General features: G+C 41.4%; 1 protein-coding gene across 5 annotated transcripts in view; it reads left to right on the plus strand.

Annotated features, from left to right (window-relative positions):
- Nucleotides 1-20,337, plus strand: part of arhgef25a (Rho guanine nucleotide exchange factor (GEF) 25a) — an 82,061-nt gene that overhangs the window by 30,167 nt on the left and 31,557 nt on the right. For all 5 annotated transcript variants that reach the window (XR_008387841.1, XM_053642538.1, XM_053642540.1 and 2 more), the window contains 2 exons: nt 14,538-14,848; nt 15,408-15,515. Coding sequence is in view for 4 of the 5 variants with exons in the window: in XM_053642538.1 (XP_053498513.1) it covers nt 14,538-14,848; nt 15,408-15,515 (419 nt within the window). In the remaining variant the exon portion in view is untranslated. The remainder of the gene's footprint in view (nt 1-14,537; nt 14,849-15,407; nt 15,516-20,337) is intronic.

Here is a 20,337-nt window from a genome sequence, read left to right on the forward strand (position 1 = left end):
ATCTTGGTTTCTTTTCCTTCTCAAAGGAGTTGATATGATGGCTGTCAAAATTGCTTTACAGTGGTGCTTGAAAGTTTGTGAACCCTTTAGAAATTTCTATATATCTGCATAAATGGCGAAAAACATCATCAGATTTTCACAAAAGTCCTCAATGTAGACAAAGAGAACCCTATTAAACAAATAAGACGAAAAAAATTATACTTAGTCATTTATTTACTGAGGAAAATGATCCAATATTTCACAAACTTTCAAGCACCACTGTCGCTCCAGCACCAAAACTCTACTGGCCTGGAACCAAGAAACAATGACACCAGGGGCTTGGATTTTATTTTGTTGGCATGACAACAACACGAACAACTCAAAATACTTTCATAACTGGTAAAGTAGAATGTGATGTGAAACAGTGGTCCCTGGAGGAACGAATTGTTTAACCGGAACTTTAAATTGGCTTTAAATTGCTAATGCTAATGCTAGGATTAAGGCTATGCTTCCATTGAAGGAGTACACGCTCAAATTAAAATTCTAAAATAAAATAGCCTTCTAACTAATCTCTATAATTATTTTTGCACCGTGTATTGGGAAACTCTGACATCTAATGAGCAACTTGAGTTATTTTCATGGCCAAGTTAAAAAAATAAAAGCTAAACAGTGCAGCGTTTTTTGAACGTTAGGAATTGCAACTAGTTTAATAGGAGCTACATTGTTTATGCTATTTGTCACAAATTCCTCTACTGTTTTCATTTGTATTTTGAGCTCATGACATGCACTTTTTGTTTACATTGGCATATGCCTGTGTTTTGATTCTGTCTCTGCCCCTGTCCCATCATTGGTCTTTTATCTAATGTGAGCACCTGTTCTGAATTCAGCCCTTGATTAGTTTGTCTATTTATACCCTTCTGTTCCTTTTTTTTCCTTTACAAAGTCTTGTTCATTGCATTTCTGAGCCTTGTTTCCCATGGTCCTTGTTTTGATTCGCTCACGTGTTTTTTTTGTTGTTGTTCATGGATTGTTGTAGTTTAGTTTTCCCTGCCTGTATTCTGACCACCAATGGACTTCCACAATGATTATTGGATTCACCCAAATAACCATACTGCTGAGTTTATGCATTGTCTCCTGCCCATCTCTGACACACATTGCACTAATGCTCACTCACCCTGAACCTCAATGAGGAACTCGTTTGGTTTACTCTCCTCCTCAAGCTGCCACTCAGAAACCCTCATCTGCAGTTTATTTTTAAGAAGTGTCTGAGCTGGTGGTGAAAAAATTGAGGCTGAAGTGGTACAATTTCCTTCTTCACTTCTTGGGTTTAGTGTGTCAGTAGTTGTGTCTCACCCACTTGTACCAAAAACCACAGCGAGATGGTAGCTGGCGTGCCGGGCTCCTGTGGTGGTGCTAGTGGAAAGGAGGGCATCGGCTCCCTGATGGAGATGAGTTCGGAGTGACTCCTGGGACCAGCTGTGCTGGACTGCATTGGCTTTTTCCATAGACCATTACTGCATGACTCCAGTTCAGTATGGGGTACAGTACTGAGCTCACATTTCCTGCCAGAATGACAACCTGAGGAAAAAAATCCCCTGTAGGATTTATTCATGCAAAGACTCATGGGATTTGCAGCCCTACCCCATTCTCACTTTGAATTTTTTTAAACAACATCTGGAAATGCAACTGACAGCCACCATGCTGCCCCTGACCCAGCATTATATCTGAATTGGTGACAGTGTGTTATACACACAACGTTGTGGTCATGAAAAGGGTGAAAAGGACCCCTAGATTAATAAAACCTGTGATGCAACCTGATATTTGACAGTGGTTAAATACAAGAATCTATATTTAAATACTTTAGCTCAGGAAACTATGAAACTCCCTCTAAAAGCCTGTATGTTACTGTGGAAAAGCCCTAAATCCTGTTTTACAGTAGAAATGCTGTCAGAAATGGTGTCAAAATAAAAACACCCCTGGAACAAAACTGAAACAACCTACTACAGTAGTTAGCTAGATAGTAGGCCTACTTAGGCATTAGACTAATTAGTGTTATATAGCACAGTTCAAAAAAAGAACCTCTTTAAAATTTGGCTAGTATGGGATGTTCTAGGGGTTTCTTTTTTATTGTGGTGTGTCATGTAGATTAAACACAATCAATTACATACAAAAAACAGTATGTTGTTTGTTTCTTGTGGGGATTTTGTGACCGCTAATATTGTTGCTTGTGGATTTCCTGCCTTCTGATGAGACATTTAGTAGCTAAAAAAGCTCCTAAAGCTAACTAGTTAAGCACAAATTAAACAATGCAGTATTCAATGCAAAAATCGTTTATTTGCTTTGCATGTTAGGCTATAGACTAGCTTCATTAGCAGATTAGCAGCACAAGCTAACTGTAATAGCTTCATACACTCAGCAGCAACAACAATCTATGCTACTTTCTTTATACATATTTAATAAGAAGTTGCATATGACAAGATAAGATGAAACCATGGGTATAGATCCCCACCACCATTTTTGTGCCATAAATGGGAACTTATTGCAGGTAGGAGCTAAAGTTGAGTGCAGAGACTCTATGTGCCATTCATTCAAGCCAAGCATGTACATAGAAAATATATTTTCTCCTGTTGCTAGTGTGATTGTAGGTGATATAGGAAAGTACTGTATGTAGGTATAATGAAAGTCTGTACACAATGACAGGCCCTGAGAAATCTTTAACTAGTTAACAGTGGTTATCATAGCTCTTTTCTTTTTGCATGATATTCATAATGACATTAAAAATAGATGGAATGGGAGGAATGGCAGGTTTACTGAACCCTCGTAGCCCTGGATAGAAACCATGCACGCATGCTATCGTCTGTCTAGCTTCTTTAATAAAATCTTTGCAAGTCCCTTCTGTGAAGCATCATCTTCCTCCTCCTTCAAAATACAGCTCAAATCCTATTTTCTCATTTACTGAGTGCTCAGTGCTGTATTACTCTATAGTGCCGGATCCAACCCTTGGACCCAATACTCTAAAGAATTAGTGCTCTTCTTTTGATATGACTGGTTCCTAATTTGGTGGGTTTTTTTTTTTTTTTTTTTTTTTTGCAGCTTTGACATTTTGATCTTGCATGATAGTCTGTTTTGAATAGTCTCTTGTCCTTTCATGAGTAACCCCAATGCTCCAACAAAAGGGATTGTTGTTATTTGAGTCTGTCGCATTGTGCAGATCTCAGTTTCCTCAGTTTCCAGTCCTTATAAAATTCACAGAGACATGTCTTTCTGGTGGAGTAGAGACAGAAGAAGGTAGCATATCTTGTTCTTTAGATCTTGGATGACAATGTCAGGCTTATTGTATGGTGATTCTTGGTTGGTGCCTGCACCATGGTAGTTTGTAGTACACACACAATTAGTGTGGGTATATTCAGTCTTGGCTAGTTTTTTGTACATTCACTGGTTCTGTGGTCTATTGTTTTGTCATATTTTACTGCATATTTTGAAGCGAGTTCATATGCATGCTCTATGCTACGCCTCATCTTACTTGAGTCTGTTTCACTCCTCTGTTGTGTTGACGTGTGCTAATTTTGTATCCAGGAGGGCTTCCTCTCTTATTACATCCTTCTCTATTGCTGCACCAGTGTCCTGAGGATCTGTTGAAGGAGTGAATAAAGGAAGGGCAGCTAGATGGATTTATGTTACCTTTATTGCTTGAGACTTTCCTCCACCATCCTGTAATCACTCACACAGCGAGCCTCGGCTCTGAGCCGGACTCATGTAACAACCACAGAGCTGGAGTTAGCATTTCTGAGCTGTCTGGAATTTTAGCAGACTTAAATGAAATGAAGAGTCAGCAAGATGACTTTATATGGGTTTATCCTGGCTCTATACACATGAATACTGAGTCAGACAGCCTAATCAGCACATTTATGGAATATAATGTACCAGCAGGGCCTTCCTGAATATACACTGGTGCTCTGAGTAATTCTTAGGTCGGAGCTTTGTCCATAAGTCACTGCTAAATTACTATCACTTTCAAACCTTCTCTTTCCTCGTTCCCTGCTCTATCATCCATCACTTGATGTTAGGGAATGGCGATATCTTATCGTTTGCGATATATCGGTAGAAGCCCTCCCCACAATAAGAATTAGTCTTCCCGCTATAATAACGAAGTTGATGACGTATTTCTGTGTGCGACGGTCTGCGACCCGTTCGCAGCTCACGTGCAGAGCAAAAACAAGTACGGCGGAACGCGGACGTGAAGCTGATGAGGAGTTGATCGCTAAACGAGGAGCTACCTTTACAATCTGGAACTTGTTTGATTACAGAAAATGAGTTTTACTTTTAGATCAATGTTTGTGTTTCTGAGGCTCTCAAGATCACAGCTATCACTTGTAGCCAAAAACAGTGGTGCACGGTACTATATTTATTATCGTCACTGATATCGTTATCGCAATAAATACCAGAAAATATCGTGATATAGTTTTAAGTCCATATCGCCCATCCCTACTGGATGTTCTTAGACGTCACTGTGCACTTAGGTGGAAAACAAATACTGAGAACTTGCTATTTGTAGAAGCTTTGTTAATTCCACTGCATTAGGCACCTTTTCCAGGTTTTATCTAAAAGCAGAGTCACCAACGAGAAAGACCTGTCATCCTGGTGGCCATGTGCTTTAGTATTCATATCAGCATCTTCGGTCATGATTTGGCCAGTGGACAGCACGAACAAGGCACTCAGTGAGGAAAGAGAAGCCCAAAGAAAGAACAGCCAACAGCCAGTACTTGTTAACTGAAAAAGTGCAAAAACCACGTAGGATTTAATCCCCAAATATGGACGAGAGCATAAATATGAGGGCATAATAATACAGCTGTGCTGCTCTTAGGGCAAAAATAAACCTGAGAAATGGCTGTAATCACAGCCAGCGCTGCTAAATTTACTCGAGTGTGCTCCTGATGTAGCAGAGGAGAGGCTCCGGGCTTGTAGGGTTATTATTTGAGCATTTACTTCAGTCCAGCTTAGTGACCATGTGTTCCAGGTGCATTGCTCTTGCCATGCAGTTGAACTCAGTCTGCTGGGCCTGTATGAGCCTCACATAGCTCCATTTCCTCTGAGTAGGTGACATATAATCTAAGGGCCAGGTCTGAGTGCAGACGAAGTGCTCTAAAGAGAGAGAGAGAGAGAGAGAGAGAGAGATGGGTGTGGGCATGACCAGGCTACTCAGATTGAGTAAATCTACATGCAGAATTCTGTTACACGCATACTTGCTGTGTGTTTTAAGTTAGCGCATGTTTCACAAGGACAGTAGAGCAGGATGTTTGTCTATGTGAATGTTTGTCTGTGTGTATTTATTTGTGCTGCCCAAGGTTAGATATTGGTGCAAAGGCAAAAATTGTGAGTGTGTATGCATCAGTGAGCTGGACAGCAGTGCATGAGTTTTGGCCAGCGGCCAAATGCAGACTCTATGGCACAGCAAACCGAGAGCTGACTAGGCTTTCAGGTCCCACAAGACTACAAGTCTCTTAGATTCATTATTGCCAACACACACACACGCTCGCTGGCTGAATGGCTGCCTCAGCATTCAATCGATATATGAAACCCGAGACTAAATTCTTCAAAGAATCAGCACCTGAGGGCTGATTATCAAATATCTAGCAACTACATGCAGGTCTAAACACACAAGGGTTAGATGTATAATTTATTTTTATGGTCCTTTGTATATATATATATATATATATATATATATAGTGTGTGTGTGCAAAAGTATACACACCTTGAGGATGTTTAGTGTGTTTCTTCATCAGTAACAAAATTGTTAGTAGTGAAAACACCAAAATAATATCTGTTCAGACATTTGAAAACATACACACACACACACACACACACACACACACACACCACTGCACATTTCTCCTGTCATGTCTGTTCCAACTCCAGAAAGATCTCAGTGCTAGGAAATGGCCTGCATTTCTAGGCGATTCATATGCCACTCTATATAAGGGCCACTCCAGAGACTGTGAGCTGGACGGTTGTCTAAGACCATGCCCAAGCCCTTGAGCTCTCATCTAGTGTGGCATATGAATTGCCTAGAAATGTGGGCTGTATTCCTAGCACTGAGATTCTTTCTTCCTCAGTTGAGAGGTCACCATGTGTTAGTTGTGACAGACAATACAGCAGTGGTCCGGGCACATCCTGTTGAGGCAGGGGCGGCTGAGGCCTGGGGATTGGAGGCTCCATCCACAAGTGGTGGAGTCCATATGGTGGAGGTTCGGCCAAGTGGAAGTGGATGTGTTCACCTCCGAAGAGACAACACACTGTCTGCTGTGGTTTGCCCTCACTCCTCCCGCACCATTAGGGTTGGATGCCTTGGTACACAGGTGAACGAGGTCACATCTGTACAGCTTTCAACCGATCGCTCTGTTCCCACAAGTTCTAACGAGAGTTCACCAAGACCGTTTACGTCTGCTGCTAGTAACACCTTATTGACCAGCTCGAATATGGTTCTCAGAGATAATATCCCTGCTGGACGGCACTCCCTGGGAGATTCCTGTTTGTATGTCGGAGAAATTGCTGGTCTGTTTTGGCAGTGACAGTAGAGGTGATGCTGTATCAAAGCAGCACATCTCTAATTGGATAGTGGAAGCTATCTCTATTGCTTATAAGGTGCATGGTCTCGCTATGCCTCTGGGCATAAGGGCTCATTCTACTAGCGGGGGGGTCACCTTCTCGAAAGCTTTATCCAACAGGATACCCTTACAGGATATGTGTGCTTCAGTGGGTTGGTCTACACCGTACACATTCATTCGGTAATACAGTTTGGACATGGATTCCACCCCGGGCTCGAGGTTCTTGCAATGACCCTCAGGCTCGGACCTTTTTGAACAGGCCATACCCTCAGTATGACGGAGTGGGAATACTCGTTCCCACAGCGTGAAGCTCACGCAACGTTGAGTTCTCTTTTAAAGGGAACGTCTTGGTTATGAGATACTGGGGAATCATACTGGGGTATGCCTGTAAATTGCATCTTCGCTTCAGACAAATAGACAAATTGAACAGATGACATGGTTTACAGCTCCCGCTTTATAGTCACGTGAAATGTCACGTCACCTGACAACAGCAGGCCTATAAATGGACGTGATTGTACACATTCTTCAGATACCGGTTATGCGCGAGGGCGCTTCCCACAGCGTGAAGCTCACGCAACGTCTCATTTCCTTCTCAGGGAACAGGGCTACATGCATAACCCAGACGTTTCTATATGATTCATACAATATGCAAAAGCAAATTGATTTACTTATCATTTGAAATATACCTTTATTCATCCCACAGTGTTGTTGAATTCTTGATTCTGATTGGTCAGAAGGTGCTGTTTAAAGTCTATAATCTAAGAGTAATAATAATTAGATTAATGTAAAGCTTTCTGTAAAGAGAAATGTTTATTTAACATTTATGGAAGGAGTCTCCAGTGTCAGCACTTTGTTACAGTTGGTTGTAATCAGTAGGTTTTCTATTGGAAGGACTTCAGGACATCAGACTTTTTTTTTTTGGAATTCCACAACATAACTATAAATGGTAAAAGTATGATTCAGTCATTAGTTAATTTAAAACTGTAATTGTTTGCAAATCGATGTAGTATAAGAGGAACTAAACACATTAGGATGTGATATTATAGGAAAATAATAACTTTTGGATGATAAAACTAACTCTGCTTTGCATCGGGCAGCATCACACCACACTGTCGTCGATTACCTTCCTATAACAACTGGCCCGGTCATGTTTAATTCCATACATAAATATTCCAGTGGCAAGACATGACATATATGGCACATATTTTTTTGTTTATGAGGAAAGTTTTATTCTAGAGGGAATTTGATTGGAACACAAACAACATAACATTGATTTCAAGCTAACACTCTAGTACATTAACTTCATTACATCCTGTTTCAACTCTCATTGTTTTATTTTAAATTCAATATGCCGGAACAGAGAGTGAAAACAACTGTCTGAATACTTATCGACTGCACTGTAACTGCAGCTGCTTCTTGGTGCCAGCGTAATTTTGTTCAGAAAGCTTAGAGCTCAGAACAGGAACAATGAAGAGCCATTAGAGAGAAAATGAGAGGGGGGGGGGGTAAGAGAGATGTGTAAGGAGGGATGTATAAGGAGGGAGAGCCCAGCATTAACTGATCACAGGAAGGGATGCAGGCTAAATATGCCTGCCTTTTACTTTTGGCTGTTAATTATCCAATCCACTAACCGGTGTTATACTTGCATTAGGAAAATGCATCTGTATAATCTGTCCTTGCTCTCAAGCACGCCATTAGAGAAATGAGTTGCCGATGGCCCTGATCGGCCTGACAGTCTAGGACTGGAGCTTTTTTTTTAATCTCTATAATACACGTACACTCTGCTCTCTAAGTGCCCCAGTGGTGTCTGAGTGAAAGCAAGAGAGATGCACCTTCTCAGTTATGAACAGTAATACACACAGACATCGCAGATTAGAGAAATAATTCCTGCCATGGATAAAACGTGATTGTTGAATTAATCCACTTTTGCAGTGACATTTTTGGTGCTACTTACATTATATAAGCTTGCAGATCAATATTACATTTAGCAAATCATGTCACATCTCATGTTCCTGGAACGTCTGTGTATGTATGTATGTGCAACACATGCACATTGCTCTATAGTGATATAAGTCAGTGTGTCTAGGCACCTTGCATCATGCCAGAGTGGCAGCTGGATAGTAAAGCCAGCCTAAGGCAAGCTGAGCTCAAAAAAGCTCCTCCATCTCCCCACATCAAACATCCAACCCTGAGTCACACCTCCAGCTTAATTCAAGTGTGTCTCGCAGCCATCTGGTAACAAACTAGGAACACTCTCCTAAAAGCAGAAATTAGAGTAGCAATGAAATGAGTAGAATCAGACTACAGACTGGGAGTAGATATAGCTGAATAGATAAATACAAAATACTAAATACAAATAGCTGAAATCGTGAAGCTTTTTCATCAAGATATCCATCCATCCATCCATTTTCCATACTGCTTATGTGACACAGGATCACGATGGAGGATGGAGCCTATCCCAGAGAACTCGGGGCACAAGGTGGGGGACACCCTGGACCATGGGTGCTAACCCATCGCAGGGCACAACTGCACACACATTCACACACTCAATCAGCCTACAGCGTATGTCTTCTGTCTTCGGCCTGGGGCAGGAAAGCAGAGTACCCCGAGGACACCTCCGAAGCACAAGAAGAGCATGCAAGCTCTGTGCACGTAGAGGTGGAGATGGAATTTGAACTCCCAACCCGGAGGTGCGAGGCAGACATGCTAACCACTAAGTCACCACGATCTTAGATATCTTATCAAGATATGCTTTAGTGAAAAACAAATTTGCACAATTTCCCCCCTCAACCCAAATGTATATTATCAGCCAAGATGTTTGCTGTCTGATGTTTTCTTCTTGAGTTCTGCACCAAAAGAGGCTAATGTAGCTAAATAGTAATGGACGTTTTCAATAAATATCTACTTCAACTCCATCTAGTTCCTCTCTAGTGTCACATGGGCTTTAGGATATATTTATAGGTAATATAGAGTCTTTAAATATAAAGTGAACATCTTGAAATTTCCCTGTAATTCCATGCATTATAAGAAGGTGTATAGATGCTGTATTTAAACAGTTTGTGATCTCTGTTTCGTTGTCATTCTCTGAGCAGTGATCTGAGCGTGTGTGTATATAGTCATGAACAGATCACAGCAGACAATGACAAGTGAGCTGGAAAGCTGCCAAGTCAAAAAGTTTGACTTTATTGACTGACTGCTGTGCCAAAGGAGCCTAAATATAAAGCTCACGTTTGATCTTACCTTGGGTCTGCTGAGTTTCTGAGTGGCGTACTGGCATTACACTGGGACTTATGAGCTAATACAAAACAAAGGACAGTGATGTGGTCTCTTCAGCTTGTAATTGAAGGAACTGCTAACTATCAAATAAAGTTCACACTAGACATATGCCTAGCTATATTATGTGCTGAGAGACATTAATAAACAAAGGATCTAGCAAATTTGATCAAAGTGTTGTCTTCAAAATCATGACTTTTGGTGCACCCAGGCATAAGCGTAAATCAAGAGTGACTGCTGCAATGAAAAGTTTTCAAACACCAGACACCAAACAATTCTTGGTGGATCGATTATATTTGGTGCAAGTGAAAAATGTGTGCATGCCATTTTTTAAACTGTTCCTTTAACATTAGTTTGCAGTTTGAAAGCGACTGGCTGTTCTGCAGCACTGGTGCTCTGCATGAAAAAGCCCCAGCACCAGCTGTGTTCCTCTTTATTCTTAGAACAAGTAGTCCCGATTCGTTTGATCTTCCAATCAGCCGCATGCTTCAGTGACCTTCCCACAACACACGCACTGAAGGATTTTCTCATTTTCTCATTCCCTCAAAACTCCATAACTCACTGTAGCTGTAATCATGTTTGTGGATCACTTAAACGAGCACAATTACACAGTTATAGCAGTCTGGAGTCCTCATTTCTCTCTCTACTTCTGTGTCTCCGACTTCCCCCTAACCTAAATTTGTTGATCTTTAAAGCTGTACATTTGTCCCTTGATATTAGATCACTTTACAAAGATTGTGCCATGTTTTGTAGTTATAGAAGAGTGACTGAAACGGTGCTCCTGCTGCTGAACTGAAACACATGCTCTCAAGAATGCACCATGGGGGGTGGGGGGGTTTGGGGTTCCAGGAATGTCTTCTGTCCAACTGTGTGTGCGAGAGAGACAAAATCAAGAATAAATACCGTGCACACTTGTGTATGATTCTGTTGCACTGCTTGGTGTTCAGCACACAACATAGTTGAAAGCAGTTTCTGTGGTCTCTAAATGGAAAAATGCTCACTAAATGGACATGTAAGCAGAGAGGACAGAACCATGAAGAGACACTACTACATCCAAGAACACACCAACTACATCCCTGACAAATATGGCCATCAAGTCTATCAAAGCCATTTATAATTTATATTTGAATACAAGTAGTAATACAAATATAATGTATATAATAAGTAATACAAAAACATATAAAACAAGTATGTGTCCCAAAAGTAATATTATATGCAAGTAGGTAATTTGCAGCAGGCACTTATTGGGGTTAGATACATTCAGTGCGTTTACATGGACAACAATAATCCACTATTAACCTGATTAAGACAATACTCTGATTAAGAAACTACCATGTAAATAGCAATTTTTAATTACCTTAATCCGATTAAGGTGATACTCGAGGTAAACACAAATCGAATTAAGACATGTGGAGTACTCCTGTTTTAGTCACATTATCCACATGTATTACAGACATGTAAACACCTTAATCACATTATTAACGTCATGTGAGAGTTTTCAACGCATTTTGCGACAGGACACGTACACACACGGCAGTGTTCAACCGTTTTACGGTAAACACGAGAGCACGGCTGCATCCCAAACTGCATACTTGCCTACTATAGGCCTGTAGTAGGAGAAATACATGCACCTCGGCTACTAGATAGACGGTAAGTACGCGGTTTGGGACGCAGCCCACGGTTTCAAGCAGTTGTCTATTTGCATGTACAGCATGACAAATAATTACCTGCACTTGAAGTGTTCGTAAAAAATTTAAATAAATACACCCAAAACTGTATACGGTACCTTAACGAAGACCAACTGTATGTTGATAAGTGAAATTCTGGAGGGAACATCGGACGGCGCGGTGACGTAATGACGTGTGCTGTTAATCGAACTATGTTCTATAACATGTAAAACAGGAACATGAAAGGAGTATTCTAAAAGCGACTCATGTAAACACCTTAATCAAAATATTGTCTTATTCAGAGTCAGGTCAATAATTAGATTACTGCTGTCCATGTAAACGTAGTCAAATAACCCTTTCTTGCAGTACACTGGCGCCGATGGAATTGAAATGGACTTATGGGACGTTTTCAATCAGTATACACAGACAAATTATTTTATCATTGCAAGTCTGCTATAAGATTACTCAGGACACTGTTGGGTTTCTGTGTGTAGACTATCATGACTCTGAGTTTACCTGCTGGTGAGCAGGACGATGGGAAATGGGAGGGGTGTGAGCCTCCTGCTGGGCAAACAATTCACACCTCTCCACAATAACATTGATACTTTTTGATAGTAAAATACTTTTTGATAGCTTTTTTGATAGTAAAACACTGTATTCAACTGCCACAATACAATTATAGCATTTAAACCCTGAGTGTATATTTTCATATGAGCCATTAACCACTACTGTGGAGTGTGACATCACAAATAAATTAAAATCCGAACCCCCGAAACAGGCAGAAAATTATTTGGCCCCTGGTCCAAAGAGTTAAATGGTAAATCTGGGGTTTTTTTGATTGTCCCTATCACAGAGGGTTCTAAGTAGAACCTCAAGGAAGCACATACTGTTGAATATCTCCACTATCAGTCAAACGTTTGGTCACACTACAGTGAATGATATATTTCAGTGTATTGTACTATTTTGTATGTGAAGTGGCTAAGTTATGAATAAAGGAGTGTTAAAACACTCTGACGTGTACAATGGCTGAGGTGAAGGATATCATAAACAATAGGAGATTGTTCTAAACTCCATTAAGTCACTGTGCAGGCCTTGAATTTTGATAACATTCATTGCCACACCACTCCATTGAATTTGATTCAGTACGTTTCCATAAGAGCTGGTCTGTGAGGACTGCAGACTGATGCTGCTCTTATCACTGGAGCTGGACAGTAATTATACTTTATTGTTACTCTAGCCTACTTTAATAAGGACCGGCGATTCATCTCACTCGCTCCTCATACATTAATGGTGCTTTAATGAAAAAAAATATATATATTTGTATGAATTAAATCAGGCAGGAGGCTATTGTGGTTGGATTTTGCTCAGTTTTATATCAATGAACTTATGATATAACTTATAACCCCAACGTAAACCTTAACTTGTGCAAAACTTTATATAAATCGTCAGTGCCAAATAGTTATGGCTTTGCGTGTGAATATCCTGTACTCTAATTCCATTTTCACTGTGTGTACAGAGACGCAGGGTCACTACCACCTCATTCACACATTATTGAGCCAACACACAGTATTATGATGTGAGAAAGTGGATTTGCTCCTCTGCTCAGCTGGCAGCAGGACTTGTAATCCCTCCTCTTGAGATTCGTCTAAATTCCATTCACTCTTTATTATGGTATTTAAGTCATAACTGGAAAATTGTGTGAAGATGGAATAATCGATTTTCACAGCAGGGACACTTTCTCCATAAACCACTCTCAAATCCAGAGGTTTCGGCGATATCACAGGTTTGCTCTGACATGCACAAGAGCAGTGCACTTATAGTCTTTTTAGCCACTGTATTTGACCCAGCTTGACCTCAGGACACAGGAAGCAGACAGAGAATATTTATCCTGACTGTATCCTGAGTCAGATGTCACCTGAGGCTAGTGGGAAGCCATGTATGGGTAAAGAACAATGTCCTCCGGATGTAACTGTCGCACCGGGGTAGGAAGGGGCAGAGTAGACGAAGAGAAGGGGAGTGGAAGGGAGCTAAATAGATGTGGTGAGAACCCAAAAAAGTTTGCATCCTTTCCTGTGGGTGAGGATTAAAGAGTGCTTCCTGTACACATCCCCCCTTGCTCACTTCCCAGGGTCCTTGTGACACCAGCAGCGTGCTCACAGCTTCAGCTGGACAGGGAATATATTTATCTCAGAGAGGATTAATAGAACATTTTTAGGAAGAAGAACACTTAACTACCTCTTTTGGGAACAGACATTTTTACAGAGTCAAATTTTATAACAATATAAATCGTATAACATAAACACAAACAAAAATAACAAAAACGTTGTTTTTTTCCTTCTCATTTCAATTCAATTACATAATGGTTCACAAGACACGGATTCTAAATTCATTTGGTCAGATCAGGATCTTTATTGGGCTGGTTCTGGTCTGCAGGCTATAGGCCTAGGTTTGACACCCCTGCTCTAAATTAAACGATTTAATATACTTTATGTCCGACCCACGTGTTAGTGTACACTTGATAACACGACCGTTATCCTTGTGTATATAGCCCCATATATAAATAAATGGTTTTAAATGTGTTTTTAATACCTCATCTATCATGAACGGGAAATCCACATTGCTGCAGTCTCTATAAAGAAATAGAAGCACGCTGCTGGTCAGCTTGAAAGCTTTATCGTGTTAAACAAGCAACATGAGGACAGTTGGCTGTTTTATCAGTGAAATACCTTTTTACTACATTAACTCTGGCACTTACAACAGCTGCCACTGTATTTCTAAAGGCACAGAGCCAGTAAGCCCGCACTCACTACTACTGCCACATAAACACGCTGAACAGTAGCTCCTTTATGCCCATGTTTAGTGTCACACAGCTGTGTGTGGTGGTTTGCGGTTGTGTGTGAATGACTGAGCCATGTTTATGCAAGGCAGTCTTATTTGTTTTCCCTTCTCTGCTCATCCTCTCAGATGCTTGTTGTCTCTTTCCCTGTGTGTGTGTGTGTGTGTGTGTGTGCAGATTCGTACTCTGCAGCGGGTAGTGAGGGCAGTATCTCCACGTCGGTGGCCTCTTTACCTCCCCAGGCATCAGGCAGCTCTGCCCCAAACTCGCCTGGCTCACGTCGCTCTGTCAGTACACTGAAGAAGTGGCTGACCAACCCGGTGCGAAAGCTGAGCGTCGGGTCAGTCGGAGGGATCAAGGGGGAGAGAGCGACACGCAAAGTGGAGGGCAAAGCCCCTCCTCCACCTAGCAGGAGCAACCCTGAGCTGGGCAATAGCAGGGCACCGGAGGACCGTGTCACCATCTTCACCAACACAGACAAAGACCTGGTTAGAGACACAATATATGTACATTCCCATAGCCTAATATACTCATATATCAGTATATTTTCCATTAATCCCATATGAGTGTATTATACACTAAACCCTAATGCTATTGTTCTTTGCATGCAATGTTTTTGTTTGACTCTTAAGCTATATCATCTATATAAGACCCTCATATAATAAATACATACTACATTAAAGATTCAAAGAGTAAACAAAGATATGATATGATATATTAATGTAACATACACCCTGAACGTCACACAGTTTTACACACAGTCCACACACACCTCTACAGGTGTTACAGTGATAAAACAGTGAGAGTCGACACACACTGAGTTAGCAGTTGACTTGCTGGACTACCTTGTGTTTTGCATCTGTCTTATTGCACTCAGCTCCTGTATCCCGCTGTCTGATATCTAATAGCAAATCCAGAAACTTCTGTGAATATACTGTAAAGATTTATAAGAGGCGTTATAGAAAGAGATTGTTCTGTAAATTAATGTGGCTGATGTGTGTGTGTGTGTGTGTGTGTGTGTGTGTGTGTGTGGGTGGGTGTGTGTAGGAATGGAGGGATGGTCTGTCTGCCTCTGAAGATGTCTCAGAAAGCCCACAATCCCACAGGCACCAGTGTGATTTTCTTCAGGGGTCCACCTCAATGGACCCAACTCAGGTAAGTCTGGAGAGAGAGAGAGAGAGAGAGAGAGCAAGAGCGAGAGCGAGAGTGAGTCAGTTATCAGTGTGTCGTTTTTGGACTGAGCCTCTTGGAGAAAAGAGCAGAGAGAAAGAGAAAGGGACGAGGAAGGGGCTGTCACTTCACTGTCTGCAGTAGCAGTGATGGATGTTTGATTTCAGTGTGTGAGAAAAACCAGAAGAAATGGGACAGCCTGGGTCATTATAACCAGGCTGCCTGTTAAAGCAATGATGACAAGAGGTGAAAACATTCACTGATCAAACACACACAAACACACATGCAAAGGCCACACATCTTTGTACACTTAAGCTGGAGTCAAGGGAAAACAAACACAGCTCCAGGCGTCACACACAATGTCACTGTAAATACTCTTCCACTTGATCTAGCTGCTCTCAGTGCTCCCTGTGTATTTTAGAGGAATGACAGTTTTCCCTGATCTATCACCTCTCACACCTGCAGCTCCAGCGTCTTGAAAAAGACAAACAAGCAATGGCAGTTATTCTGATTTAGACCCCTGTCTTTACCGCACAGGTCACATGATGTGCCATGCTTAATTGGAGGAAACTGTTAGTGACAGTGGCATTAATCGGATATGTTATAGATTGGGCCTACAGACACGTGAATCACAGTGCCAAACATTTGTGCAGTCTCAGCTATCAGAACATCCAGAAATGTATTCAACAAGCTCTTAAATGATTAACTGTAATATGTAATATATACGGGGCATGGTGTCTTAGTGGTTAGGAGGTTTGACTCTCTCACCTCTGGGGTCGGGGGTTCAAATGCTTCCTCCACCCTGTATGCGCAGAGTTTGAATGTTCTCCCTGTGCTTCGCTTCAGGGGTTTCCTCCAGGTACTCCAGTTTCCTCTCCTGGTCCAAACACATGCACTATAGGCTGACTGGCATTTCCAAATGGTCTGTAGTGTGTGAATGGGCGTGTGATTGTGCCCTGAGATGGGTCGGCATCCCGTCCAGGGTGTCCCCCACCTTGTGCACCAAGTTCCCTGGAATAGGCTCCAGGCTCCTCTGCGACGTTGTGTAGTATAAGCGCTATGGAAAATGGATGGTATGGATATACAGTAATATGTAATATGGTACAAACATGACATGTGTTGTTATGGGAAAACGATCAATGACAGAATGGTGTGATGCGGCTCGACACGAAGCAGAGTCACTGTTACCGCTCTGAAGTCTGTTATTTTCCGATAACATGGCATCCCAAAGTGAGTGATTCCTCTTCTACCACAGCAATTTGCCACTTTTAAAATGTATTACAGAACCACATATTGTACCTTTTTGAGTTTACTGTTGTGGAACATCCAAACAAAACAAGGTTGTTTCTGTTAGCACTTACATTATAGAACCGATAAACAGTGGTTCCCTCACCAGCCTTTCTTTTTTTCTCTCTTGAAGTTAAAAAGACAAAAATGCAGCTTGTCATGTTACTGATGAACCACAAAAAAACCCAAAACAAAGTCCTGAAGATCTTCGCTCCGACTTTTACAAAGTGCTGGCACGTTAGACTCATTCCAAAAAATGCGAAATAAACATCTCCTCACAGAAAAATTCATCATATCAGTGATCACACACATTTTCTAATTAGGAACATCTGCCATACAAGTCCCAGTGTACAGAAAGTTGTTACTATAGAAACAATAACATATTAGAACGAGTGCATTAATATAAACCTTGCTGGAACTATTGCTCAAGCAAAAGCAATTGCGAAAATGTTGGAAAATTAATTAGCACAATACAAAACCAAATGTCGGGTTGACTGTAGGGTTTAGAGTCTGTGATTTCTCTTGTGGTATCTGTGAGCTATGGACAAAAATAATCCTTTTTTTATTTTTACAAAAATTAATTGTGACTTCAGAGGGATGAAGTGTACCACATTAATTGTAATTTACCTTCGTAACATTAGCTAACTACTAATTAGTTACTCCATGCTCAGTATCAGCCTCAATCATGCCTTTGTTTTAGCAACATGTGGACAGTAAATGTACCACACGGGCACCATTCTGGGCTTTCGCTGCTGAGAAAGAACCCTTTCACGGTGCAGTTATCAGTTGTGTTATGACGTAGTAAGGTGTGTGTGTGTGTGTGTGTGTGTGTGTGTGAGAGTCTGTGTGTAGGGGTCAGCTGTTGTCCTGCCCTTCTGTCCTTGTATGGAGCTTAAGAAAGAGTGCAAATCTCCATGAGGATTAAAATCTATAAGGGCATAATTACAATTCAGTGTCCCACAGTGCTCTGTACTCGGTCATGGCCATTAGACCATTTATTTTTCCAAGGATCAAATCTGGGCGTTCCATTGCGGGTAGTCACATTAAGAATGTTGAATATACCAAGTTGACACAGAGAGAGAGAGAGAGAGAGAGAGAGAGAGAGAGAGAGAGAGAGCAGTGGATTAAAGTAATCGGGTCAGTCCCTTTTAGGTCATGCACTCATGCATATTTCTCTGTTATTACTGTAAATTGCTGAAATCAGGGCTGCTTGCATTCAGTCGTTACCCATCTTCTCAGTACACTAGGTCTAATCGGTGTGTTGTGTCATACTGTCCTTGCTGAAGGCTGATATTTTTCTCTTCACCTGCCTCTTTGCTTCAGACCCTGGGGTTCCTGTGAGAGTTTATTGTTTGTTGGCTAATGGAAAATTCCTGAATGAACATATAATCGCTCCAGCAATCCAGCCCTCCTCTCTCAAATGGAAGGATCCTCTAAGTGTTTTAAACAGCATGCTTTATCACGGCCTTTGCATTTTGAAGTTTCATACAGATGCGGTCTGTGGTTTTCTAGCAGAGTGAAGATTTCGTTCTCTCGAGTATTCTGCTACCAGGCGGAAAAAGAAATAATGGTGAAACGATGAAACAGCCCCTCTGTGCTGAATCTAACTTGAGCATAATTTCCTGCAGAAGGCACAACAATCCCGATCTTGTTTTTAAAAAAAAAAATTTTATTAAACGCCCAGGAAAAGAAAGTGGACTTCTGGATAGAAAAACAAGGCGTGCATTAAAGGAGGGAACGCGATCGAAGGGGGATCTCTCCTGTGGATGCGGCTCGAGCACATCTGGAAATGATCAGAGCCAAAGAGTACGGCCAGGAAACCTGTCAGCCAAGCAGGGGAGCGCAACCTCGAGCCCAAAGCACAGCGCGGTCAACTCAATGCAACACACAGAACATACAAAACTGCAAAACACAGCACAGTGCCGTGTAATACAGCAGGACAGATGCAGACATTAAAGCACAACATGAGTGCAGCTGTTCCACTTATACAGTAATACCGACCTATTATAGTCAAAATATAAATACAAAAATAAACATTCACTACTCAGGTAAAGTATCGATCCCCTACAGTGATACTTGAGAATAGTAATAAAATGGAATAGCACTGTATTTTCCACCTCTGAGTATGTCACAGCACTCAACACATGGATAAGCTGAACTTAAGTTAAATATTTTTGTACCTTTGTAAATATGCAAAAAAAAAAATGGGTGCATGCACAGACACACACCCATGCACAAATAATATTTGCAAATCCCCACGTGTCCATCTGTGTATTCTTCCTGAACACAAACAGTACAGTAAGTTTAACAACCATACACTCGTGTACACGACAACGATGTGCTAATCATTTGCGTTTTTGAAAAGTTTCGTGTACAGACAAACGTCGTCAAAACGATCCCAGTTCACATGGATCCGTGAAAACGACTAAAACCGCTGTATTATGCATGCCAGGCCAGTAGTTGGCGATATCACTTTGTAAAGAAACACTACACGCCTGTGCACATAAGCATCAACGTCAACGTGTCTGCCATTTTGATCTGGGCAAGACCTATAAACAAATACAAGTAAACAGGGGAGCTGTGGATTTTCTGGATAAAAAGTACAATAATGTTTACATTTCTCAAACAATTTCAATGGTTTATGATCTACGTGGAGTTACTTAGAATCTCGATAGTTAGACTTGGAAAATTATTGACTGTCATAATGAATTGTGAAAACTCACGCTTGTCAAGCATAGATGTGGCTTATTTTTCTTGGTTAATAAATGCTGAGATGTCCCTAATGTAATATAATGTAATGTACAATATCTCACAAAAGTGAGTACGCCCCTCACATTTTTGTAAATATTTGATTATATCTTTTCATGTGACAAGACTGAAGAAATGACACTTTGCTACGATGTAAAATAGTGAGTGTACAGCTTGTGCAACAGTGTAAATTTGCTGTCCCCTCAAAATAACTCAACACACAGCCATTAATGTCTAAACTGCTGGCAGCAAAAGTGAGTACACCCCTAAGTGAAAATGTCCAAATTGGGCCCAAAAGGTCAATATTTTGTGTGGCCACCATTATTTTCCAGCACTACCTTAACCCTCTTGGGCATGGAGTTCACCAGAGCTTCACAGGTTGCCACTGGAGTCCTCTTCCACTCCTCCATGACGACATCACGGAGCTGGTGGATGTTAGAGACCTTGTGCTCCTCCACCTTCCGTTTGAGGATGCCCCACAGATGCTCAATAAGGTTACCTTCACCCTCAGCTTCTTTAGAAAGGCAATGGTCATCTTGGAGGTGTATTTGGGGTCATTATCATGCTGGAATACTGCCCTGCGGCCCAGTCTCTGAAGGGAGGGGATCATGCTCTGCTCCCCAGTGCCGGCAGCACTCATGCAGCCCCAGACCAAGACACTCCCACCACCCTGCTTGACTGTAGGCAAGACACACTTGTCTTTGTACTCCTCACCTGGTTGCCGCCACACATGTTTGACACCATCTGAACCAAATAAGTTTATCTTGGTCTC

This window comes from Ictalurus furcatus, chromosome 15, assembly GCF_023375685.1.
Source record: "Ictalurus furcatus strain D&B chromosome 15, Billie_1.0, whole genome shotgun sequence".
NCBI classification, from domain to species: Eukaryota; Metazoa; Chordata; class Actinopteri; order Siluriformes; family Ictaluridae; genus Ictalurus; species Ictalurus furcatus.